This window comes from Amborella trichopoda, chromosome 9, assembly GCF_054954075.1.
Source record: "Amborella trichopoda isolate Santa Cruz 75 chromosome 9, AtrichopodaSantaCruz75HAP2 v2.0, whole genome shotgun sequence".
Lineage (NCBI taxonomy): Eukaryota > Viridiplantae > Streptophyta > Magnoliopsida > Amborellales > Amborellaceae > Amborella > Amborella trichopoda.
In genome coordinates this window covers 15,532,965-15,559,407 of record NC_142344.1, presented here as the reverse complement: position 1 = coordinate 15,559,407, position 26,443 = coordinate 15,532,965, and the positions used below count along the sequence as shown (strand labels likewise).

General features: G+C 36.2%; 1 protein-coding gene across 1 annotated transcript in view; it reads left to right on the top strand.

Moving 5' to 3' along the window:
• The window catches only part of AGL6 (AGAMOUS-like 6), a 58,899-nt gene extending 34,259 nt beyond the window's left edge, over nucleotides 1-24,640 (top strand). The window contains exons 2-8 of the mRNA NM_001305833.1: nucleotides 1,783-1,861; nucleotides 5,795-5,856; nucleotides 6,002-6,101; nucleotides 16,777-16,818; nucleotides 23,917-23,958; nucleotides 24,050-24,186; nucleotides 24,262-24,640. Coding sequence (NP_001292762.1) covers nucleotides 1,783-1,861; nucleotides 5,795-5,856; nucleotides 6,002-6,101; nucleotides 16,777-16,818; nucleotides 23,917-23,958; nucleotides 24,050-24,186; nucleotides 24,262-24,343 — 544 coding nt within the window. The 3' untranslated portion in view covers nucleotides 24,344-24,640. The remainder of the gene's footprint in view (nucleotides 1-1,782; nucleotides 1,862-5,794; nucleotides 5,857-6,001; nucleotides 6,102-16,776; nucleotides 16,819-23,916; nucleotides 23,959-24,049; nucleotides 24,187-24,261) is intronic.
• The last annotated feature ends 1,803 nt before the right edge of the window (nucleotides 24,641-26,443 follow it).

The following is a 26,443-nucleotide window of genomic DNA, read 5'->3' as shown; positions in this document are numbered from 1 at the left end:
TATTTTCTTTTTCTTATTTTTAGTCTCTACTATATAACTTTTGTGTGTACAGTGTATCAGACTATCAGTGCATGCTTGTATGGTTTTACTGTTTTAGCATTGTATGAAAATATAGATTAACATCTTATGGATTATCAAAATTCTTTTTTTGACTTCTATCCTTTTTTTTTTTTTTTTTCAACTGGGCTACCCAGGTTCTAGGCGCCCACCTAGGCGGCCGCTTAGGCGCTAGGCGGCCTTATTCCCCACTGCCGCTTGGATGCCGCCTAACGCTTTTTGAAATATTGTAATCACGTCTTTTTGGTCCTACCCTTAGCCCTTTTCAGTCCTTCTACTTGAACTAACTCGCACCTCCTAACAGGTGATGTATTTGGTTGGTGCCACATGTAGCCAGCCCACCTATGTCTACTCTCTCTCATTTTATCGCCTATTGTTGCCGTGCTTAAATTCTCTCGTCTCTATTCATTTCGAATTCTATCATTTCTTGTGTTGCCACTCATCTATCTCGACTTCCTTATCTCTGCTACACCCATTCTATGAGTATATTGTTTTTTGTCTGCCCAACATACCGCCCCATAAAGCAAAGCGGGTCTCACCGCTGTTTTCTAGAACTTGCCCTTTAGCCTCATTGGTACGCGACGATCACATAAAATTCCAGTTGCACATCTCCACTTCTCTCCCCCCATCTCTAATTCTGTGTGCGACATCTTCCTCGATCTCTCCATTTTCGTGGATTATCGACCAAAGATATCGAAAGTGCGGTCCTTTTTGTACTTCTTGGCCGTCAACCTTAACTACTTTCTTGTCTCTACTCCTATTATTTTTAAACCTGCAGTCCATATACTTTGTCTTAGTCCGACTATTTTTAAAACCTTTGGATTCTAGAGCATCCCTCCAAAGTTCTAAGTTTGTGTTGACGCTTCCTGTCTCATCAATCAAAACGATGTGATCTACGAACAACATGCACCACGATACCTCATCCTATAGGTGCGTAGTTAAGTCATCCATTACTATCTTAAAATCTATTTTCATATCTAATTAAAAATTTTTAAATTCCAAAAATAGTTAAAATTAAGTAGATCTATTAATATATGAAAATCTTAAAAATAGACGGTCTAGATAATGTGTTGCACGATGCACTATTTTCAGGACTCAAAAACTTTTTTTTTTCATATTCATAGATCTCGATGTCGAGATGATTGATTAGAGTGCTTTTTTAACATTAACACAATATTTTCGATAGCTTTTTGAGGTGCATATGTGATTCTACGTTTTAAGGTAGCAACCTTATATAAACTTTTCCCATATATATATATATATATATATATATATATATATATATATATATAATTTTCGATAGATTTTTGAGGTGCATATGTGATTCTACATTTTAAGGTTGCAACCTTATATAAACTTTTTTCATATATATATATATATATATATCGAGAGAGAGAGAGAGAGTTTATGAAGTCATGCTCTTGATAAATGACATAGTGATATGGCATATTGTGTTGTTCTTGATTTGTTATGTTCTAGAGGACTTTAAAATGGATTCTCTTGGTTGTATTTAATGGAAACAAGTGGAAACACAAGCTTCATTCTTTGTTTATTTGTGAACATGCATTTCAATGGAAAGTTGGCAGTCAAAAAGGGGAAGAAAGTGGAAAGCTGGTGGAATTTGTGTTTTAATTTCTAACACTACTGTATTGTAATTGATATGGGGATGTGGACAAATTTAGTCTTTTTGTACATGATGCCAATACTGCAATGTCGTATTTTCAGTCTGAGCAAAACCCTCGAGAGGTACCAGAGGTGTTGTTACACCCCACAAGACAATAGTGCCACTGATCGTGAAACACAGGTATTTCTTCAGAGTGACTTTTAAGCAATGGGGTTATGAGCTTGTAAATGCTATATCTGTTTGAAATAGGATTTTGGATGAGTTTAAAGTGTTCACCAGAAATGATTGCATGTCACATTTTGCTAGCAAAAGATTCCGAATAAAATAGAAGAATCTATAAGCCCAATTGCAAATAGACTGGCTCTCTATTTAATTGTATACTTTCCGCAAGTGTCATTCTATATGAGATAAAAATGAATTTTGCATGAATATTATAGCATCATCTCATTTTCAAAGAGAAGCATTGACAAAGAAACTTAGGATTTCAAATATTTGAAATAAGATAGGGAGCGTTACAAAAAGCCTAACCAACCACAATATGGAATATTAGCCCCTTTTTTAGGGTTAATGACATAAAGGATATGAGATCTACTGTAGCAAGAGGTGTGTCAACCCAAAACGTTGCAATTTTTATTCTATTTTGTTTTTCGATTTTATGTGTTGTCTTCTGTTGATAAAAGGGATACCCATGTGAGTAATGCCTTTACATCTAAGACATGTCTCACCTTATAGTTTAAAAATCCTGGTTTGTGTGTCATGTCGAGTTGTAGGCAGTCTAAAAAAACAAAATCTTAAAATGGGATAAGCTTTCAGAGCTAGGCGGCAATAGTTTTATGTTCTTTTACCTTCAGAATTTATTCATAGTCTAATATTATCTGATATTGGATTGTGATCAATTTCGGGCCTCTGTACATTTGAACCTTCAATGTCAAATAAACCTTGAGCTTTATTGAATTACATTTGAGAATGATTACAAGATTCTGTATTACAGCATTCACAATCAATTGAGGATTTTGTAATTTGCATTTCCTTGACCATGTTCTGTTGCCGTTTCAATGTGAGGGATGTTTCGGTCAGAGAAACATCAGAGTTCTGGCATATCACATTTTTGGTGGCATTTACTGATTGGGCAACTTGTCAAAATCATTCATAGCTTTACTGTGATGGGAAATACTGAATCACCTTTTTTTCTCATTGACACTGAGAAATGAAATTAACTGATAGCGGTTGAACTTCAAAAATGTCAAATGAATCAGTACTTCAAAAAAAAAAAAAGGTCAAATGAGTTAGTCATTTTACATGAATGAGTTCCTAATTTTGAGATAGATTTTTTACTTTCATAAAAATACAAATTTAAGAGGTTCCATTAGAGTTGGCAAATTGTTGGTGTTGCCCATCATGTTATTTGATTCAGTAATTTGGTGGCTTAGACTGCTGAGAACAGTACAAATAGGTTAGTCAGCCTAAAGGATCTAGAAGAGTTTATGGAGCTAATGAATTTGTTCTAGCGATAACAAATTGTATGCAGTGAATGACATGGTGATGCTATATTTGTGATGAATTTCAGCAACAAGACATTCATGAGTTCCATTGGCATACTTGCATTGATGGCTGTTAGCAATAATATGTGATAGCTTGCCGTGATACCATAAATATTGAAGCTATCCTTGTACACTGAGAACAATGTCACTGCTTGTCTTAAGTGATTTGCGATGAATCATCTCTGAAGTTGTCTGCGAAACAAAATAAGAAGACTGAAGTTACGGTTGGATTTTCTTTTTTTCTAAAGTTTCTTATGCTTTATAAACATCATGTGTGCGAACTCTACTGAATATGGTGGATCTAACATTTTTAAATTTTTGCTTCAAATGACTTTGAAAGATGAAGGCTTTACTTCTATTTCCCATACAATTTTCTGTACTTCGTGTTTTGGTTACCTCTGTTGTATTTCAGAGGGGGCAGGATTATTGTCTTGGCATTGTGGATTTTAGTTGTCATTTCAGTGTTTATTAGGCTTCCTGACAGTATTGAGGTCTTCCTTTGTCTCCTCCAAGTTCCATTCATTTTGAATGTCTGCCATTTCATCTTGGTCCTGGGATCTGATTCAGAATAGAACAAAGACATCAATGGTTCAGGAAAGACATGACTCAAAATAGTTGTGATTGCCTGTTCATGTTGCGTATGTAACATTCAGTCATTGTTTCACTGAAGAGTTTGTGAGATGTTCCTCTTCTTCCTTCAAGCCATTTAACTTTCAATATTTGTAGACCTTTACCCAGGAAGTTTTCTGTGGGTTTGAGCACCATAATTTTAGGACTCGTAGGTGTTCAAATCATCATTAAGTTTGTTCTTGCTAACCTAGACAATTTTCCAATCATTTCTGCCGAGAACAAAAAATAAGGATAATAAGATTTTTAGATTTTCTGGTTCTTTTATTTTTGTGTAAATTTTCTGGTGCTTTGGATATTCAGATTTTTGTTTGACTAGGAATTAAAAACTCGTTTTCCACATTGAAAATCTCGCTGCAACAACTCAACTTGGCTAGTTGCTGAGCTTTTTAAGTGCAAAACTCAGGATGTACCAGAGTTTCTTATATATATTATATAAAATTTTAGGGGTTGTCTTGGCTTGCAAATGGTATTTAGTGCGATGGTAGGCATGTAGGTTGACTTGGTTTCACCTGGATTTGAATCTCTCCATGGAGGCTTTTGTTCATTTTTTAACTTTTTTCAAAATTGACAAGTCACCTGAGCTTGTGCAATTTTACTGTTTCATTTGGTGAGTGAATTCAGTTTTGGCAATGACAAGTTTTTAGGCTCTTTTGGGGTTTCGATCCAAACCTGGGGACTACCACCCCCAATTGGTCTCAGTAGGGAATTTCCTTTCCATGTTTGCGAACCCTTGATGTAATGGGGCATAGTTTGAAACAGACATTCGACTGATGATCGTTTTGGTTACTCTGTTTATTCATCCCAAGTAATGAGGGATCATCCATCAACTTATCATTCGGATACAAATCTGGTGGTTCTTTTGATTGGTTAATCATGCCCAATTCGTCTATAGTTATGTGTCGATGGAGAATTGGATAGCTGTATTATCCCAAATCAGTTAGAGAATATGAGCATCCAAATTGCATCTCTAAAGTTGAGTAACATAAACTTCCTTCCATGGTCCCAATTAGTGATCATCGTTATGAGCTGTTTCTTGGCACCTTGGTTCTGTGGAATTTGAGGTGGGACCAGTCAAGAAAATTGGGTTGAAGTGAATTTGCCGTGTTCCTAGAAGAAAAGAAATTACTAAGACATATCTACTATACCATGGTATCCCCCATTACAACTGGAGGGTGAAAGCAGTGAATGAATAGTAGTTTTCTTTTAAGGGTGGTATGAATGGGATGAACAGCTCTTATTCATTGCTTTCCCTTTGTTCCTATGAGGACGTATGCACAGCAAACAGAATGAGGAACATAAAAGGTTGAAGTTATTGGTTGGACAAATTATTGGACACATGACAAAAAAAAAGTTTCTGGAATCCATAAAATGTTGGAGTTATTGGTTGGACAAATTTATTGGACACATGACAAAAAAATAGTATCTGGAATCCATAAACTTAACTGGTCTCTTTGTACACTGTGATCAAGGTATCTCTACTAGTTTATGTTACTGAATGAACAGGATTGCCGACTAGAATTTCTTTGTGGGATAATGGAAATTTATTATTTTCTTGTTTGTGTGACCCTTTGGATTGAATGGAATTGTTTATATACTTAATATTTTAAATCATCATTCAATTCCTAATGCTACTTGTTGATTCTATTTTTGGTTCTATTAGTGCTGAATTTTCATATTAAGATGGGTATTATATCAGTTTCAATCTTGATTAATGCGATTAATAAATATGAAATTGGATTGATGGATTTTGGTTAGGCTTCCCAGACTCCTTTCTTCTGTTTTGAACTAGTGATTGCATTTTTAATATAATTTTCTAGTGTATGCTCTATATGCTCTTGCAAAAGTGCAGCTTAATCTATCTAATAGATGTGTGATGTGGATTCCTTTGGATTGTTGCTTAGGGCATGTTCTATTCTTAATCCTATTTGATTCATCGATGCAGAATTGGTCTCAAGAATTGTCAAAATTGAAGGCAAAATATGAGACTCTACAACGATCACAAAGGTTACTGCCTTGTCGCTATTGTTTGAAATTCATCATCGTCCGAGCCTTATCCCAACTATTTGGGGGTGACTATTATTTGCTGCTATTGTTTGAAATTGCTTATCATTAATATTATGTTTAATTTCTGATAATATATGTGCCATAGACATTTGCTTGGGGAAGACCTTGGACCTCTGAGTGTCAAGGAACTACAACAACTTGAACGACAACTTGAAGTCGCTCTTTCTCAGGCCAGGCAAAGAAAGGTAATTAATACTTTTACCTTTATTTGAGATGATGTTGTAACTGCAAATTGGACTTTATAATGGGAAACGTTTGATTGCGGTCCCCTATTCAAATGTGCCCCGTTTCTAGAATTCCATATTAGACATAGATTTTGGATCTAAAATTCTATAGGTCAATGATGTCAACAACCAGGATCATGAATATGAGAAAATGAGCATTTGCAACCTCAAAACTGGATTGTTGTAGAGGAATTAATATGAATGGTTCAAAACATGTCCTAAAGCAACTTTAGGAGGCCCGTCACCGATGACGTGATAAGATATTTCTCGGCATTATCATCTATTCTAGCCCAGATCTTTATCCCTCTATCTGAGGAGGACAAGATTACTTGGTCTCCAGTTGCCTTGGGGGATTTCTCAGTAGCCTTCTTTTATCAAGCCATCAATCCACCAGGCAATTCTTCCACTGGTTCTCCCTCTATTGTTGCTAAAGCCTGTTTCCCTGCTATCCCCCCCCCCCCCCCCCCCCCCCTGACTTACCCTCCACAAAAGAGCCCTCACTCTTGATCAACTTCAGAGAAGAGGGCTTTCCCTTCCCAATAGAAGCGCTATATGCTTGAAGGCTGAAAAGATTAATGCCCATCTGTTTATTCAATGTGAAGTAGCATCTGCACTGTGGTCCGATGTATTCCACCTGTTCAATTGGTATTGGGTTACCACTGAGTCGATTCCCCATCTTTTTTCAACCTGCCTCCACACCCCTTGGACTAGCTATGGTTATTTCCCTTGAAGAGCATCGATTGCAGCCATCTTGTGGACTATATGGCTCGAAAGGAACAGTTGTATTTTCAGGGAGGAGAACGCCCCCAGATTGATACCCTAGTCTCTTTTCGTAGCAAGAACCACAAAATTCTCAGAAATTTCTCTTTTGCTGACCTTTTTCATACCTGGCACACCCTTTTGAACTTCTGGGCCCAAAAAATATCACGTGCTTCTTTGTGGAAGCTGCCTGAAGATGGGCAAATCAATCTCAATTTTTATCGTTGCTCCCTTGGCAACCCAGTCCCCTCTGGCCTTGGAGCCATTTTTAGAAATTCCGAAGGTTCTATTCTCCTTTCTTTCTCCTTACCCAGTGGCACATCGGGTTCTACCACTGCAGAAGCCTTGAAGGGCTTCAAAGATTCGACCCTAGCTGGAACATGGATTTGTTTGCTGAAGGTGACTCTAAAAACATTATTACTTGGACTGCCGGTGCTGCTCCCTGCCCATCGAGATTAGATCACAATTTTGATGAAATATCCCTCATCACCAGTACCTTGTGAGATACATGGAGACACTTTTATGGATGCTAATGATGCTGCCGATGCTCTACCTAAGGAATGAGCAATCCTCAACAGCCTTCGGGGACTGTAGCCATTTTTAAGCTTGCACCCCCTCTTTTCTTTTTTGATGTAGAGCATTTTTGGGACCCTTGTGGTTTTTTGTACAGGGCACCCACTAATTGGGTAGCTTATTTTTTGTATACGTTCTTCTTTGTACTCCTGCTTACAAATTAATATAATAGTACTTATTAAAAAAAAATTGTCCAAAAGCAAGTTTATAATTTTAAGTTCAACTATCGTCTTTTTCATATTCGTGATCGTGGTGGTCGAGATTATCGATCTGTGAAGTTTTGGATCCCAAACCCATATCTAAGATTGACTTTTGTTAGGAGATTGCTCTTAAATTCGTAGGTCGGCTGGCATACAAAACCCCTATGCATTATTCTGTAAACCATTATTTTCTAAAGACCATAATATTTATAGTTGTGTTTATTTAACTTTCTGTATGCTATGGATGCTGTATTCCATTTGATTCATGAAACTTAGTATATGCTCATGGTTGATGCATATTTGCTTTTCATGTGGTACTAGAGCATTGTGGTGATATAGTCTTTTCTCTTGGATCAGTCAAATGTTTTCCATTGCTGAATGAAAATCACTTTTGCTATTTCACACATTTGTGATCAAACTAGGGTGAATGCATTTATTTTTGAAGCAGCAGATTTAGGATATCCAGTGTTCCTTAACATTGCACAACTGCCAAGTACAAACTGGCTGTTTGATTCATAACATGACTCAAAAATTTGGGTAACAGTCACTCTGGGAATACCACCTTGCTAATTAGTTTGTATTGATGCTCAATGCTATATGTTTCACTGCATTTCTTTTGACAATATTTTTTAGGTTTTCTCACATGTATTGGACTGGATTCTGCTAATGATCTCTGAAGCGCCGTTATTTGGGAAGTCCTAACACCAAGTGTGCAAGAAGTTTGGGGGGGGGGGGGGGGGGGGGGGGGGGGAGGGGGGGGATTTCAGGCAGATGTTGCTGAGTTGTTGTTCAGTAGTCCACATTTCATAACTTGTGGCATATTAGGATTTATCATCTAGATCTATATGCATGGTGCATGTTATGCTTCTCACATTGTATTTGTTGTGGGTCATTCCATGTTTGAAGGTGTTCAAGTGCATATTTTAGGTGATGGCACTGTAAATCCAAATGGTGGGGTCATATTCTTTTATGGGAGAAAATTGATTTTAGGTTCATGTGAATTGCCCAATTAGGTGTACCATCAATCATTAATTTGCAGTAGTAGTTGAGTAATAGCATGATTTTGTCAGTTTGCATGTTGCTAGTGGACTGTCTTTCCTTTAGTCTCATTAATGTCCCTGACCAAGGGTATTTACGACCATTTTAAGAGCTTTATTCTCGAGATATTGGTGATAGTAACCAAATTAATCGAGGGAGTTATTACCTTAGAAAATGATGTTTGTCGGAATTTTAGTATTACAAAATGCTTTGAGCATCACTTGGTTACATTACTGAACTATATGTCACTTCCTAGTAAGAAAGAAAGACCACAAACCCTGGGTTGCTTGATTGAATTTTGTCGAACTACACTCTCTTAATTTATAATGTAACCCTCCTTTGAGAAGTGATCTGAGAAAAACTGAAGAGAAATAAACCAGGTGGCCAATCCATGCATATTGCAATAAGGATTTTTATGTTGTGGGCAAGTGTTGGTATTGGCACAAGTGAGTATTGTATCTGAAAGCCTGGGGATTTCGTAAGAATCAAGCATGTCTAGTGAATTCATATCTATCCTAGTCTGTTTCAGATGACATCTTCTATGGTTTTATACTAGGCTTAATGGGATTCGAATTCACTTTTCTTCTCCTTCAACACTGTAAGATTTTCTTTTACTCTTCAACTATATCTTGTTTTCTGAGTGTCTAATTTTTTTACTGTTCTCACATCTGATCTCCTCTGAATTCTTAGGCAAACCCTTATGTGCCCTCTTGCTGATAACATCTATTTAAAATTTATGCAGTGTGAAGAATAAAAAAATTTGTCACAGTAAAATATTAATGTTGTTCCTCTGGTACTGAAACCTCATCTCCTGCTTCTCCAGGGAATCGTTACTGACAGTTCAATTTTTTTTATGTCTGGAATCTGATATAGGAACAGCAAGGAATTGAAATAACCCATTGCCTGCTTAATATGAAATTTTATAATTATCACATCTTGCATTATTTGAAAATATCCTATGCAGTTGAAGGCATTGGTTGAAACCAGTGGTTTAAAAAACGGATCGGTGCCCCTGATCGGGCACCCCAAAAACCCATCCGGACCGGTGAATTGACCATCCGGATCGGGAATCGGCCGAATCGGTTTGATTAAGCCTTAAAAAAATATCCAAAAGAATTATTAAAATTCGTTATAGATGTTGTTTTTTATGAATCCAATAAGAAATACGGGTATTACATTATTAACTTTCATTTTTTTATCAATTTAAGAATATTGAGGTGTTCTTTTCCCGTATGAACTTATGTTAACCATTAAATTTGCATCACATAAAAAAAAAAAAAATAGAATTATCATGGATAAAGTATATTATCATACATAGACTACAATAAATAATAAATTAAATCGATAAAAAAATAGTCACTAAAATCTCGAATTGGCAGAAAAAAAGGATTGCTAAAAAAAAACCCAAATTATTACAACCCAACTAACTATAATCCAAAAGTATTGCAACCTTACTAACTACAATATTATATACTGAAATTGAAATTGTTGGTTTACATTTTATAATTATTTTATTATATAAATAATAACAAACTCAAAATATCTTATAATATCATTCAATTTAAAATTTATTATTGACAACTGTAAGAAAAATAGTACATTACATGGTTTATAATGCAAGTAAATTAATAAAAAAATAAAATATTTGGTTATCAATGTAGAAATTATTAGAATGCATATTAATTTTTGAAATAACACTTTAATTTTTCAAAAATTTAATTTTTTAGTCTAGAATAAATTTAGTGGAAGAGATTGTTAGTAGAGACAGAGAGATATTTCAAAGGGTCTCATTGTATAAATCCTATCTTAAAATTAATATTCCTAAATTTATGTTAAAGATTACCATATTATGAAAATAAAAATTATAATTAGATTAGTTATTCCTAGTTTGTGTTAAAAAATATTTGGTGTATTAAGAAATACCTTTTATTTTTTTCACAAAAAATACTTGTTGGATTACCTTTTTTTTTTTTATGGGAAAATATGTTACTTGTATTACCTTTTATTTTTTTTTGACAAGAAGAAAAAGATATTGTGTTACCTTTGTTTTTGCTTGTTGTATTGCTTTTTAGTTTTTTACAAGAAAATAAGAAAATGATGCTACCAAAGTACTTTTTATTTTTTATACCTTTTATTTTATTTTTTTTGACAAGAAATACTTGTTTTATTACCTTTTTGTTTTGTACAAGAAAAAAAAGAAGTTGCATTGTTTTGTGTGTTTTTTGGTAAGAAATGCTTGTTGTATTACCTTTTTTTTTTTTTCCATTTATTTTTTTGATGACATTATTTTCTTCTTTTTAATTTTTTTTGAAGACAAAAGTAAAGCATATTTTTTCCTTTTATTTTTTTGATGATATTATTTTTTCCTTTTATTTTTTTTATGATATTATTTTCTTCTTTTTATTTGTCTGTTTTTAATGATATTATTCTTCTTTTTTTCTTTTATTTTTTTGATGACATTATTTTCTTATTTTTATTTTTATTTGAAGACAAAAGTAAAACATATTTTTTCCTTTTATTGTTTTGATGATATTATTTTCTTCTTTTTATTTGTCTTTTTTTTATGATGTTATTTTATTCTTTTTATTTTTTTTTGAAGACAAAAATAAAATCACAGAATAGCGTCCCAAGCTCGATTCGAACTTGAGACGTCCCAATAAGAATTGTAGTTGATAACCACGGCAGCCCATCGCTCTATGTTGAATACCTTTCTACAATAATTGTTTATATTGAATAACGTTTGAACGTTATATCACTCGGCTCAAGTCCCACATCGAAGAATCAAACAAACTTTAAGAACTATAAGTACCTCTTCAATAGCGTTACCGTCAGCGTGATCGAGAGAAGGGGTACACCTGCAGTGTTAACTTTTAAACTAAATTACCAAAATATCTTTATTCAGTGACTCGCCGACCTATGACATCATAAGCCGCTGAGAATCCCGATTTATGACGTCATATGAATGATTTACTATTCAAAAGCGTTGATTCTCTTGTAGAACCGGGCGATTCCTGGTTTTACATAAGAATCAACACCGGGTGACCGACTCCCATGTCGACTCGGGCGAGTCCGTTGCGACTCGCCGATTTTTAAAACCGTGGTTGAAACTCTCTATGCGCTTAATAGATTATAGAGGTGTAGAAGGCACTAGCACTAATTGAGCTTGTTTGAGTTTCTAAGTTGTTCCTTCAAGTATATCGCCAAGTATTGTTGCCTTCCAATGCTGTCCAATGCTGAGTATTCTGGGGCCAACTTCGCTTTGATTTGGCTAGAAGGCTATGTGTGGCTTTGCAAAACCCTTGTAGTATGCAGGCGAGAATCATCATCTAGTTCAGGTGTTTAAGACATTTTCCAGATGATATATCTCTTATAATTTCAAAAAACTTACCCATTTGATACAAGGCATCTGTTTACAGTTACTTCATTATAGTCAAACCTTAATCTTGGATTCGCTGGAAGAAGTGTTTGGTTCCCTTTTTTTTTTTTCGTCCTCATAAGAACAGAAGATTGTGCTAGTAGTTGCTGTACAAGAAGATTTACTTGTTGTTCCATATTAATTTACCTAAAGCCAAAATAACTTGCTTACTCCCATGAGGATCCGTGCAATAAATTTCCTTAAGAAAATATGCATTATCTATTCACAGGAGGAACGGTTTCAAGTATGTCATGTTTGATAACTTGAAAATTTGTAATATTATTGACGAATGCAAATCCTGTGAGTACACCCCTAGTTGAGTTCTCTTCTCTGCTTGTTTGATTTGTTACATTTGTGGGATCACATGCATATTCTGATATATTATGCTAGACCACGAGGCGTGGATTGATATCATTTAGTATTTTAATGAAGAAGAGAAAATTTAATGGGGGTCTTATGATTTCATTCTTTGGCCTCCAAGGCTGCTTGTATTTTGGATTTATATTGTGAACCTTCACTACAAATAGAAAAAGGCCCGTCTATTAGAAAAGAGAATTCTAAAAGTGCATTGAAGAAGTATGGAAACATCCAATCAGATGACGTTTCCAGATAAGAGTAGGAATCAGTAGGGTTTTATGGGTATGGGAGAGGTAACCTTGGCACTATACCAATATCTCTTTGCTCTTTGATTTGAGGATAGTGAAAATACTTGTCATTATAGTGATCTTGGCAACAGGATTTGGTTGTTACTTTTTTTTAAAAAACCTAGTAGAGTGTATGCATATCGAGTGCCAACCAAACTTTCAGTTAAAGTTGTATGTAAATAGTGTGGGCAGGTATATCAACCCTGGTAAAATTTAAGAGGCATGACTGTATTTTCAAAGGTCCAAGATCACACAAGTGGCTAAACTGGGTTTGTGTTTGAAACATAATCAAGAATCAAGGGGTACCGGAATGGCTTAACTGAGTGAAGAAATGAGTTGTCATTAAAATCTGGTATCAGTCACTGACGTTGCCCAAAGTTACCGGGATCCACTTACGAGGGGTCAATTATGCTCCGGAATCCCAATCCTATCTGCCGGGGAAGTATCTAGCTCCTCCACGATTCAAAATTTGAGAATCTCAATTCTTCTTATTAGGGATCGAGGTCCTATATTATGCGGGATCCATGTTCATTAGCATTATAGTATTGTTAGTAGCATAGTGCAGTATGGCGATCTGGTACAACATAGTTTTGCAGCATAGCAATATTTTATAGTATAGATGTGTCATCATTATTATCATCATCATCATCATTATCCAAGCCTTGTCCCAATTATTTGGGGCTGGCTACATGAATTTGTTTTTCCTCCACTATTCTCTATCAAAGGTCATACCCTCATTAAGCCCAAAATTCATTGTAACTTTTCTCACTACGTCTATCCATGTCTTTTTCGGCCTCCCCTTGCCTTTTTAGAGCTTTCCACTTGAACTAGATCACACCTCCTAACCGGTGTTGTATTAGGTCTATGCTGCACATGGCCGGCTCACCTAAAGCTACTTTCTCTCATCTTTATTGAATCCACACCTAAGTTCCCTCGTATGTATTTATTTTGAATTCTATCATTTATTGTCTTGCCACTCATCCATCTCAACATCTTCATCTTAGCTACACTCATCTTATCAAAATGTTGTTTCTTGATCGCCAAACATTTCGTCCTATAAAGCATGTGTGGTCTTACAGCCATCCTATAGAATTTCCCCTTGAGTCTCAATAGTATTCAACGATCACATAAAACTCCAGATGCACATCTTCACTTTGCTCATCAAGCTCTAATTCTATGTGCGACATCTTCCTCAATCTCTCCATTCTCTTGGATTATCGACTTTAGATATTGGAAATAATTTCTCTTAGGTAATTCTTGACTATCAATTCTAACTACTTCCTCGTTTCTACTCCTAGTATTGCTAAACTTGCATTCCATATATGGTCCATCTAATTTTAAAACCTTTAGATTCTAGATCGTCATTTCAATGTTTTAACTTTGCATTGATGTCCCCTCTAGTCTCATCCATCAAACTTATGACATCCGCGAATAACATACACCACGGTACCTCATCTTGTAGGTGCTTGGTTGACTCGTCCATTATATATTTATAAGCTATATGGTACGTATTATATAGTTTTACACAGTAAGTTTTAGGGAAATTATAAAAAATATTTCTAATTTCCCTAAAACTTACTGGGTAAAATTATATAATACGTACCACATAGGTTATAAATATATAATGGGCGAGGTTTTTTGGATTATTAGAAATAAACTCCAAAATTTTCAAAACCTCATCCATACCCCTTCTTAGGTCCGTGAAGGCATCATAGTTTTCCCAAAACCGTGATGGTCGTTGATGGCTCAAATGTTGTTGGTGTGGGGCTTAAGTCATCACGGTTCTATTTGGACCGTGACAATGGGGCTACATTAGACCATCACAGTACTTAGATAACCGTGATGATAACCTTGACTCTCACGGTTATTTAATTGCCGTGATGCTTCAAAAACTTAAATCCAATACAAATTGGCTTAGAACCCATCACGGTGCTTTAAGTGCCGTTATGCCTCAAGACTTAAACCAAATACATATTGGCTTAGAACCCGCTGTGACCATCACAGTTCTAGGTTGACCGCGATGACTTTACAAATCTAAGACTACAGTGAAGGGTATTTTCATCAAAAAATGCAAATAGTGGTGAAAAGGGGTACGAGTGAGGTTTTGGAAAATGAGGTATATTTTTTATAATTTCCCCAAATTTTAAAATAGTAACATATAGTATAGCGTAGTAGAATATAATATATAGCAGTGTTGTAGTGTGCTATATTAATATGACAATGTGTATCAATGTTGTATATTATTGTAGTAGTATGCTATACTATTATACTAGTTAACCGTGATGATAACCTTGACTATCACGGTTATTGAAGTGCCGTGATGCTTCAAAAACTTAAATCCAATACAAATTGGCTTAGATCCCATCACGGTGCTTTAAGTGCCGTGATGCCTCAAAACTTAAACCAAATACATATTGGCTTAGAACCCGCTGTGACCATCACAGTTCTAGGTTGACCATGATGACTTTACAAATCTATGACTACAGTGAAGGGTATTTTCATCAAAAAATGCTAACAGTGGTGAAAAGGGGTATGAGTGAGGTTTTGGAAAAGAAGATATGTTTTTTATAATTTCTCCAAATTTTAAAATAGTAACATATAGTATAGCATAGTACTGTATAGTATATAGCAGTGTTGTAGTGTGCACTATATTAATATGACATTGTATATCAATGTTGTATATTATTGTAGTAGTACGCTATACTATTATACTACTATACTAGTTAAGTGTTCTCGGTGGGCTCAATTTATAAGCAGATGGAGTTCGGTCTAATATAATTTATCATTCAATCCTGATTATGTTTGGATTAAGCTCCCCCACATATTGGGATCGAGATCCTAGATTTTAGGGTGTATGGACTACAATCCCTAGCATAGGGAGATTTCGACTTGTCCCAATCCCTATCTTGGATCTGATTCGACCCTGATCCCAGTAACTATGATATTGACCATGAGTGTTTCATTGGGATAGGGTACTGTGGTGTATTGGTTTTGGTGTATTGTTGTTTTTACCATTGAAACGGAGAAACTCTAAAATCTCTAGGATTACATTGGAATGATGGAAGTAGTCCAAATTAAAGGCTTCATCCTGACTCTGAACTGCATCATTCTAGATTGAAAAAGAATGAAACAAATTCTTAACAGCTAATTCCAATCAAGTTTTCCCTGGCATCTGTAAACTCTAGAAACAGTTACTTGGCTTATGTTGGGTCGTGCCAAACTCGGTCTTGTTTGTCCTGCTAGAATGCCAGAAGGTGACCAACGTGATTGAGAAGAATATGGTTTCAATTCTCTTAGGATTTTAAGCACATAGTGAAATTTCTATCCTTTCATGCATGCACAATTACCTGAGATATCTGAAGAGATACAAAAAGAAATTCCAGAAACACACAAGCAGGAAATGTTAGAAATATGTTTTTCAGCAAGCTTTGAGCCTTTCATCTTAACATTTGAATGGGCACAAGGGACAACATTGATTACTTCAAAATGAGGAAATGAGGAACTTATAAACTTAGAAATTCCCATGTATTAAATGAAGTAGAGCATTCTGTGATGCCCATGACTTAGACAGATTGAAGAATGCTTTTTGTATAGACTCGTGCTTTATAATCAAGATTTATATGGTCTGCATGTCTTTTTATGTTGAGGCCATGACCTTTTCAATCTCATTCACCTTCATTCATATCTATGTATTTATCAAATATGGATTAAGAATGCCAATCAATTTGCTCCATATGTGATACAATACCGTTCTGGCAAACCTTTTTATTTGTTACTTCTAAATTTTGGGCAATATTATTGCCTAGTACGCTTGTTATTCTGCCGTGTATTACTAAAGGAATATACATAGGAAATATGGCATGATTTTAACATTCACTGATGTAGATCTTCTAATTTGTGTCTGATTAGTTAGTTTTAAACCATTATTCTCTCAGCTGAGAATCCTTTTGAATAGTTTGGAAGTTGGACTCTGAGGTGTAACAGACCCTTGTTATTGTTTTTTACAGACACAAATATTGATGGATCAAATGGAAGAGCTTCGCAGGAAGGTGACGATATTGATTTTTAATGGAAAGCTGCTTCAAATGTTTTGGCTCTTGCTCTGTGATATATTCTGTCCTTCATTTTCCATGTCAAACAAGGACTTGTAGTCGAGTTTTGTGAGTTAGCTGCCTGGGATTTTTCTTTTGAATAAATATTCAGAAGAGAATATCTCAAGAAAGCAGAAAAGCTTTGCAACCTTGGAGCATGGGAAACTTAAGTTAGAAGAGTAGAAGATAGATGCTTTGTGGAAATCAATTAATCCTTGTTGTGTAAGGCTACCTTAATTATGTGGATTCTATAGACTGTTAGGTTTTATTGAATTTGATTAATGTGTCCATTATATATTGCTTGTTCTCTGATATTTCAAATTCTTTTTAGTATGATTGATTTCATCTCTAGCAGTACCTGTGTAACATAAGCAGTTGTCCTATATTCTATTCCTCATATGGTGTTCTAACTAATTTTTTCTTCACTTTTGTAGTTTCTTCTGTGACACCAGTACCGGAGGTTGCATCAATACTTCAAATCACAATTGATAATTAATCTACAGCAACCTAGATATATCGTACAATTGTTCTTTTGAATGCCATGTAACTTGCTATTATGGGTGGCCTTCTTGATTTGTCTTCTCATAAGCATATCCTAAGAATGCATTATAGAACTCTAATCACTTTTCATTAGATACTAAGGATTCTTACATGTAATGAGTAGGATATTTGAGATACGTGAGCCATTCATAATTATTTATCAAAAGGAATTACAGCACTTTTGTATTTCAGACATGACCAATGCTTTATTTCACCTGTTGATGTAAATGTACTCCAGTATGCTTCATTTCCTCTTAAGCGCTTTAGTGCTACAATTCTGGTAGTCAACTCCAATCAAATTTAGTTAAAGTTCATTATGGTCACAAGGATGCAAGCTGATATTTAAACTTTTCTGGGATAACTTATATAACAAAAATTGTAAGCTTGTGTCTAGAATTTAACAGTTAGAACCAGCATTTTTAAAAGGCAACCACTTCGTCCTCCTAGGCACCATGATGCAGTCCTGCGATGAGCTATGAAACCGACCAAAGAAGGGAAACAGTCTTGAACAAAAGACCCTTCTTATGTTTGGCATAATTAGAAGCTAAAGGAGAACTTTCAGGAGGACAATGAAATCTACCCCATTATTGTGAAAAGTGTAGAATATAGTAACGTGTAGTTGGAGATGAAGAAGAATTCCCTGGAGAGGGCTTGACCTAGAACCAAGCTTGTGAGGCTTCTGGGAGCCCAATTAGCCCGATCACTTGATCTCAATTTTGGAGGAAGAGGTTGAGGAAAATGAGAGGAGGATGAGGAGGAGGCATGCTCAGAGGAGAATTAGATGCAGCCACTTGAGATGGAGATGCGGTTGGTAGCATTGATGAAACACATTTACCACTTTGAGTTCATCATATTTGTTGGGATTCTTTGAGTTTTGTTGGTTAGTCTTATGAGTTTTGGCTTCTGTTAGATGTGAGTTGTGAGGTTTTGACTTTTTTTGCTATGGATGAAGTAGATTGTTGACCATGGGCCTATGGAATTCTTCACATGTGATACCAGATGGTTTATGTGAATAATAATTGACATGCAATTTTTTATGAATTTTTGGCAAGTGTCGAACTTATAAGGTTTTAGAATTTCAATTTCAAGTGTCAAACTCATGTATTTATGAGATTGAAATAGTTCAACTGTATAATACAATAACACCTACAGAAGCCCCTGAATTTTTTTTTCTATCCATATGTTTTATAGTACAATTAGGGGGGGTTTGGTATCCAACCCAAACCCCAAGAAACACCCTAGACAGTCTAAACCTGATTCCTCTCTATTTAGGCATCTGCGGCTGCATCTGCATTCTCCAACTCTTATCATGCCGGGAAATGCCTTAGGATCTCAACCAGAACAAGCTATTTCATGTGCTTATTTTTATGGAAATTTATATGCCTTGATCTTTGGGAATGGGAGTGATCTGATTGATGGCCAAATCAAGCCATATCTCGATATATTTCACCACAGATTCATGCGGTTTCTGCCTCATGTGAAGAGTTCAACATATATATCTTTTTCAACTTTGTTGAACAATGCACAGAATTCTTCCTACATCTGTGACCCAAAGTTATAGAGTTTGACAGGTGCGGGGAGTACCCTTTGAAGGGAGCTGTGAAAAGGGTTACCATGAATTGGTGGAGCATTAAGTGGTCGCTCATGGCTGTATCACTGCAAGCTGACACAAAATGTGGAATATTTTGTTGAGGTGAACATGTCCCATTGAACTTTGGAAATTTTCCTCTATGTTAACCAATTGAGAATGATGTCTCATGAATATATAAGGGATATGGCTTTTAGTATAACGCAGGGACTTTCATACTTAGGATTTGGATACTTTTCAACCCCTCAAACTATTTCAAGTGTCATGGTTTGGTCTGAAGCATGTGTCAGGTACGAGGTACCCTACCTTGGAGGTAGTGAATGTGTTGTTGGAGCAACCAGATTGGTTCTTTCATGCATTAGGCATTACATGTGGTGTGTTTTTTTGTTCGTCCTGTTAAGTGGTGTCATAGCCCTTATAATTGAAATGGCTTGATGTTTTGCCGGAGGCTTTCTATCTTGGCATTCTTTGATGGCAACTCCTCTTGCATCTGAATTATTATGGCTTTGAGTTGTGCCACCTCATCTTTGAGGGAGTTGGCCATGTGGTTCACCACCTTGACTTGAGGGCTGTTGATGAAGTTGAGAGGATTTGAGTCAGGTGAGAAGAAGGGTCCAGTGCTGGGCTGCCGGTGGTTTGGCTGTCATTTGTCATTTGATCATCTGCAGCACCAGTCGATTGTGTAGCTTTGATAGATTGCGATGTCTCTGAGCCAAGGCTGTTTTTGGCATATATTCGGCTCGAACATGAGTTGTTTCGGGATGCGGAGACACCTGATTTTGTGCCTCTCAGATACTCTTAGAAAGTCTGTCAATTTTGGGATGCCTTTGACTTAACCCCACTTAAATGAGTGATGGTTATAGGAAACTCTGGAGTTGTGGTTTGAGTGATGGCAGGTCAACCATTTATCTTAGCCCCTGATGATACAGGCTGCGTTTGAGCCGAGGATGAAGACAAATCCATGCAGTGCTTCCTTCTTGAGCATGGTGTTGGCAAAGAAGAGGATAACCCTTGAAGTTTTTCCTCGAGTATCCTCTCAATATTGACTGAGTAGTAGGACTTGAGCCCAGAAGTTATGGTTGGAGTAACTTAGCCATTGATTAAGCCTTGCCAACAGAAAATTGTGCTGAAAGCAACGGTCTCGTATGGGATGTGGCAATGCAATTCTCTCTCTCTCTTACCCTCCCCCCCCAACCTCAGAAGTCTTTGTTGGTTTTTTTCTCTCCAAGGCTTTAAGGATTACTCTCCTTCTAGGAATGATCAAGGCCCTCTTTTGGCAGATTGCCCAAAGAATTATTTTGGACAGATGGTATTTCAATCCATGGACGTTATAGTTGTAGCACCCTATTTGATGCATTTTTGTATCTTTTACCGAAATTTCCTTTATAGGACAATCATTGAGTTGAAGGTGGATATGACACATATTTTTGTGGCTTTTTGCCGAATTTCCCTTTATAAAATAAATCATTTTTATTGAGGTTATGGCCCTTGACAGAGCATAATAGTAGAACAGGATTCGTATAGCCAAACCCAAGTAGTTGGGATAAGGCTCTAATGATGATGAGGAGGTTGATAAATCATTTTTATATCCATCCCATGTCTTTGTATTTTTGCAAGGGTGGATATGGCCCATTTCTTCTATTCTCAAGGCTTTGTGCCATGTTTAGGCTAATTATCTCTGGCTTTCCTAGGTGACCCAAAATGCACCCAAATAGAGAAAGTGTGTTTCACTCATATGCATGTATAAACTTACCCTCGCTTCGTTTCAATATCGCTCTTCAGTTTGGAGCATATGCCTTTGGGCAATCCTATATCTCTTAGGGTTGATGAGTAGATGAGTGTTTATAAACCATGGATTTCTTATAACAAGATCAAGTGGGCATAAATTAGCATGAACCTAATAAGTAGTTACAAAAAATTCCAAATTTGTTTGTGTTCTCATTTTTCTAATCTTCTATGTAGAAGGGTTAGTTATTAGGTATACATAAAACGTTGTCTCAGTACAATGTAGAAACCCATATGCATGAAGAGATTAATACTAGGAGTAGCATTTTAGTAGGGTTCCACACCCCGTACACATTTGACCTTTGGACATGCATGTACAATTGCCTCAATATATAAAAACGTTACAAAAAATATGTTAATAAAACTGTAGCATGCATTAGAAGCTCAAAATTAACATTTATAAAATTGTTTCATTACGTGTTTAGTGCATTATACAATGTAAATGCGCTATTAATATTGTACTATCTTGTTCCTTTGTCTAAGACCAACTCCATTATCTGCTGGTTCTTGTTTCAAGTACTCTACAATCTATTGGGTTCAGAAGATTGAATTGACACTTCTATATAGAAAAACTTTACTGCTCTTATTTGGGGTTATGTGGCTTGGTCTAAAAGGGTGAGGTCCTTAAACTTTCCCTCAACCTGTCCTAAGCCCGAGTAACGAAGGTGGGTTGCGTCAGGTGGGCGGTCAGCGTAAAACTTTGCTATATCTTATCCTAAATCCTGAACCTATAGAATGAAGGAAGAGATCCATATAGCTGGCCCCAAATGATTGGGATAAGGCTTGGATGATGATGATGAATTGAAATTAAGAGGTTAAATTTGAGGTTACTTTGGTCCAGATGGGATCTCATTCTATTGATACAGGTTTAACCAACCATTCTCATCTTGTGTCCAAATATCGACTTGCTATCACTAAATGTGATGTTTTTGCTTGGAAAATTGCTAGATATCAAATACTTGGTGTCTATGTCAAAGTGTTTTATGGTTTTCTGACTAGCTATTCTATGACTATTATCAATGGTACAAGGCCTGTTTGATTTGTGGTACTTGGAGACTCGGAAAATTTTCACTTATGGAAGATCTCATGGAAGTCCAGGCCCTTCGGTTTTTTGAGGTCTGATTTGAGATGGAGATGGCGAAGTACTTCGATGTTTCATATGGTTCCTAGTAGTTGTTGACTTTTATACTGTGGAACACCAAATCTGCTTGTTGGTGGCTCAGTTTTTTGAGTACCTTGTCACTTTTTCATTTTCTATTGTGAGGTTTTTCCGAGTTTTTATATGTTGCCATCTATGAGGCAGGGTGGTGTTGATGTTTTGTGAGAGTAAAAGTGTACTTACTGAAGTTGTTGTGAGAGTCCAGGTCCATTGCGTTTTGATGTCATAGGTGAGATGAAAGGCGGTGAAGTACTTGAATATTTAATGTGGTTCCTGGATGTTGTTGATCTCTCAACAGTTGAATGATAAATCTTTTCGTTGGTGGTTCTATTTCTTTCGTAATCGGTACCTAACCCATGTTTCAGTTGTCAAGGATGAGGTTCTTGTGATTTTTTATATGATACTCTGATAGTGGGTGAAGAGAATCATGTTCTATGATACGAAAACTTGGCTTGCTGATAGATGGGGTAATTTGATTGTTTACATGAGGGGAATTATGCCACGGTAAGTTGATTGTTTACATGAGGGGAATTATGCCACTTGAATTTTTTAACTGTATTATTTTATAATGGAATTTTAAAATTTTGTTTTATGCATCTTAACCTAGAAATATAAAGAAATGATTTTCAAACTGCCTGAGGTGTTCTTCTTGTGTTATACTCAACTCTTTATTTCCCTGACATAATTGCACGCCTATAGTATCCATACGGTCCTTGGTGACTTCCTGATTTCTTAATGACATATCATAAAGGTGGTGTTTACTGATTAAAAAGGAAAATCCATTTTACAAGGATTGCATAAAAGTTAGAACTTGCAACATTCTATTTCTTCTAAGTTTGTTGCCGTCCTCTAAAACCATCCCAAAACTTGGTGTCATAACTTATTGCACACATTGTGGAACTTGTAACTTTCTGTCTTATTGGGGCAAATATTCACCATGATATGGAGAGGTTTTTTATGACATTTTCATTCCTCCATCTGCGTCTGGTGAGGGTGCAACTGCAGGTAAGAACAATGTAGTGCTTTTCTTTGCAACCTTTCTAGGGATGATTGTCTTTAAGACTATTACTTTTCTTCCAGTTCTTTATTTGGCTGACTTCCATTCTCTGTAGCTCGGAGAATCCACTTCATGTTTCTGCTGCTCTTTGGAATTCATATATGGTTCTCATATGTGTCCATGTTTTCTTCAAAAATATTTGAATAAGGAAATACCTCTCCAGATGGTCCTTAATTGTTATTATGTTTACTATTTAGATGCAGCTTAAAGACATGCAGGAGTACTCGTCTCCTTTCACCCGTTGGTCCATGTAAACCATAATTTAATCCATCCTGCTGACCGTTGAAGAAAGTGAATATCACTGGATATTTATTCGTAGGCAGTGGATCCATTGCATCTTGCATTGGCTGGTTAATGCGTTGCAATTTCAGTCACTCACTTATTTCCTTTCCATCTCAACACATTTGCCTGCCATCCATGTTGACTGCTTCCTTCTCAAAAAATTGTTTGGTTTAATATTTTTATTCTTTCATGTTCTGCCACTAATGTAAAGCAAGCTGTACATAGTAGATTCCCAACGCTGTGTCATTCAGTGTTGCTTATTTCCATGAGTGAAAAACAAAAATTTCGGTAGATCAAGTAAAAAGGTAAACTCATGTATATATCTAGCATGTTGTGCTAAGATGATTATGGGAATGCTGCTTTGCTGTTAAAATGTTTTCATCATGAGTCCATATTGTGAAATTTAGTTTCTAAATTTATTTGAAAGTGTTTCATGTGTACATTTTGGTCATCTTCATATTCGTATTTCAATACTTAAATGATAGTTGGCACTAAGAATAATATATTATAACGGAGGATATGAAGATGTGTTGTCTAAATTATTATTTAAGTAAAAGTTCTTTCCCACAGAAGTGACCTCTGCCAAATTCTTTAACTATTGTTAGCTTATAATTTAGACATCAGTTTTAATATATGCATTTGCAGGAGCGGCGCCTCGGAGACATAAATAAGCAGCTCAAGAGCAAGGTTTGATTATTATCGACATAATCTTGACTCTCACAGCATAGCTTTATGTTCAAGCTGTAACTTATCTCCTGTTTTCATTTCTTGGTAATAGCTGGAGTCAGATGGTCAAGGCTCTTTCAGAGGCATTCAAGGGACATGGGAATCTGGCACTGTAGTTGGGAACAACGCATTTGCTGTCAACCCTTCGCATGCTAACCCCATTGATTGTGAACCTACCTTACAAATTGGGTATGTTTGGTGTTTTTGTTTTCCAAAATGTTTAGCAATGTGTGAGACCAACTCTGATGAAATTACTGGGAACAGGTACCATCACTTTGTTTCCCCTGAATCAATCCCTAGGACTGGGCCTGCTGAGAGTAACTTTGTTCAAGGTTGGGTCCTATAAGGTGTTTTCCAGCAATCACTAATCAGATCCCATTGCTGGATTGCATAATTGAATAGATATGTATACAGTTGTTAGTGATGGGGTTCACATGCTCTGTCTTGTCATTGCGTGTTCCATGTCATGGTAATTACTGAAGTTCTCGTCTAGCATGGAACCATTATGCTAGTTATTATTCTAGTTAACAACTTCTATTGTATGAATGCAATAATTCAGCAAACAAAGGATGGAGTAACTCCAACGGCCAAATTTGTAACTCCTAACTTATTTTAATTAGGTTGATGCAATTTGGGCAGCAAAGAAGGAAATTGCTTTCTGTCATGTGCATTTTTCCTTATATTCTATTCAGTCCCTTTGAATGGTATGCTATCGAACTACATTACTGGCTTTGGGTTAACCTAGATATAAGGTGTGGGCTTGCTGGCTCTGGGATGACTCGGGCCCAGCCCCTTAAGCTGACTGCCTTAAATATAAGCCCAGCCTAGCCCGGCTCGTCCATGAAGGGGCCAAAACCGGGCCCATGTGGGACTACACCTTTGAGGCCCATAGGGTTCGTCCGGCCCATTTGCACCCTTGTTAAATTGAAAAATTTGTATAATAGGGGCCTATCTGTCCTTAATAGTATGGCTTGTCCTGGCCTACTTTGCTAATGGGACTTAACTCATGCCCGCCCCACCCTCGCCTGATGGGCCCTATGAACGGGCCCCAAGGCCTGCACATGCTTCAAGGCCTGCAGGTTTGGATCGGCCCATTTGCACCTTTACCTAGAGCTTTATGTTTTGTAGGCTTGCACTTCTGATTGATCATTCTTGTTCATGTCACTTAATTGGTTGTCTTTGTATTCTTGTATGTATTTTTTCTTTTCTATAATGTGGCTTATTTGGGGGTAACTGTTGTTTGGTTCAGAGCTCAAGCTTTTTTTTTTTTTGGTTCTTCTTCTTCGGGTTTTGGGGTGGGTTGGAGGGGGTTGTGTTGGGCATATGCCATGTGAAGTGCTCAGAGAAACTCAGAATTGTATATCTGATTGTTGGAGTCAGTTATTTTGTAGAACTCGGGTTTTCTCTCAAGTAATTTCTCTTTTCAAGCTTGCAAGGGTTATATTATTATTTTATTTTAATATCTTTGAGATCTGTTTTTCTTCCAATTACTTCATGAACTCGAAATTTACACAAAATGCAGAAAACCACTAGAACGAAGTATCACAACACTTAGTGGCTTCAATTCTAAGGGGCCAGATATAAATGAAATTGGGGTTCAATCATTAAACGATGTGAATTTTTTTTCAAGCAAACTTGGGGAAAATTTTGAAATCGAATTATGTAGAAATGTATTATATGGCTGTTATTGGAATACAAAAGTATGTATGGTTACGATGCATGCATGAAAATCCAACTTCCGGATAATATCATATTTTAAGAAAATACTAAATTAACAACCCGGAGAACTTCAGCGACTAAAGTCATAATAAAATATAATTGCCAACAAGCATGTACACATGTAAACAAATAAATGTGCAACAAAAATGCATCGATTAAGCAATTCAATAAATAACTACCGAAATGCACATATAGAAGGAAGTAAATGTGAACTTAAATGATACTGAACACCATAGAGGAGCTTTGGATCCAATATTTAATAGAGAAAGCTGAAAAGATCGCCATAGTTTAATATAGCATTTAAAACTAGAAACAAAACCTGTGAATAAAATGTTATGAAGCCACTATGTGTTGTGAATTGAAGCCACAACACTTAGTGGCTTCGATCATAACATGATATGGGCCGATTACCACACCCAACCTGTCAATTCTAAGGGTTTTTATAATGAAACCCTTGATTTGCACTATCTAGGGAGGGCAATGAATCAAAGGGAAATAGGAGTCATGCCAAGCAAATTGGGTGATAAAGAAGAAGCCAATTTGTCATTTTTAAGAAGATTGGGAGCCCAAAATTCGGTAATAACAAGAGTTTTTCTCAAGAAGACCCGAGCCTTTAAAGTGAGTCCAATGCGGGACTTCATAAACTTGGGTTTGCCGAACAGGAAAGTTGAGTCGAACCCGGATTCTGCAAAAACGTATCCAACTGGCGTTGGGATTGAGAGTTAAT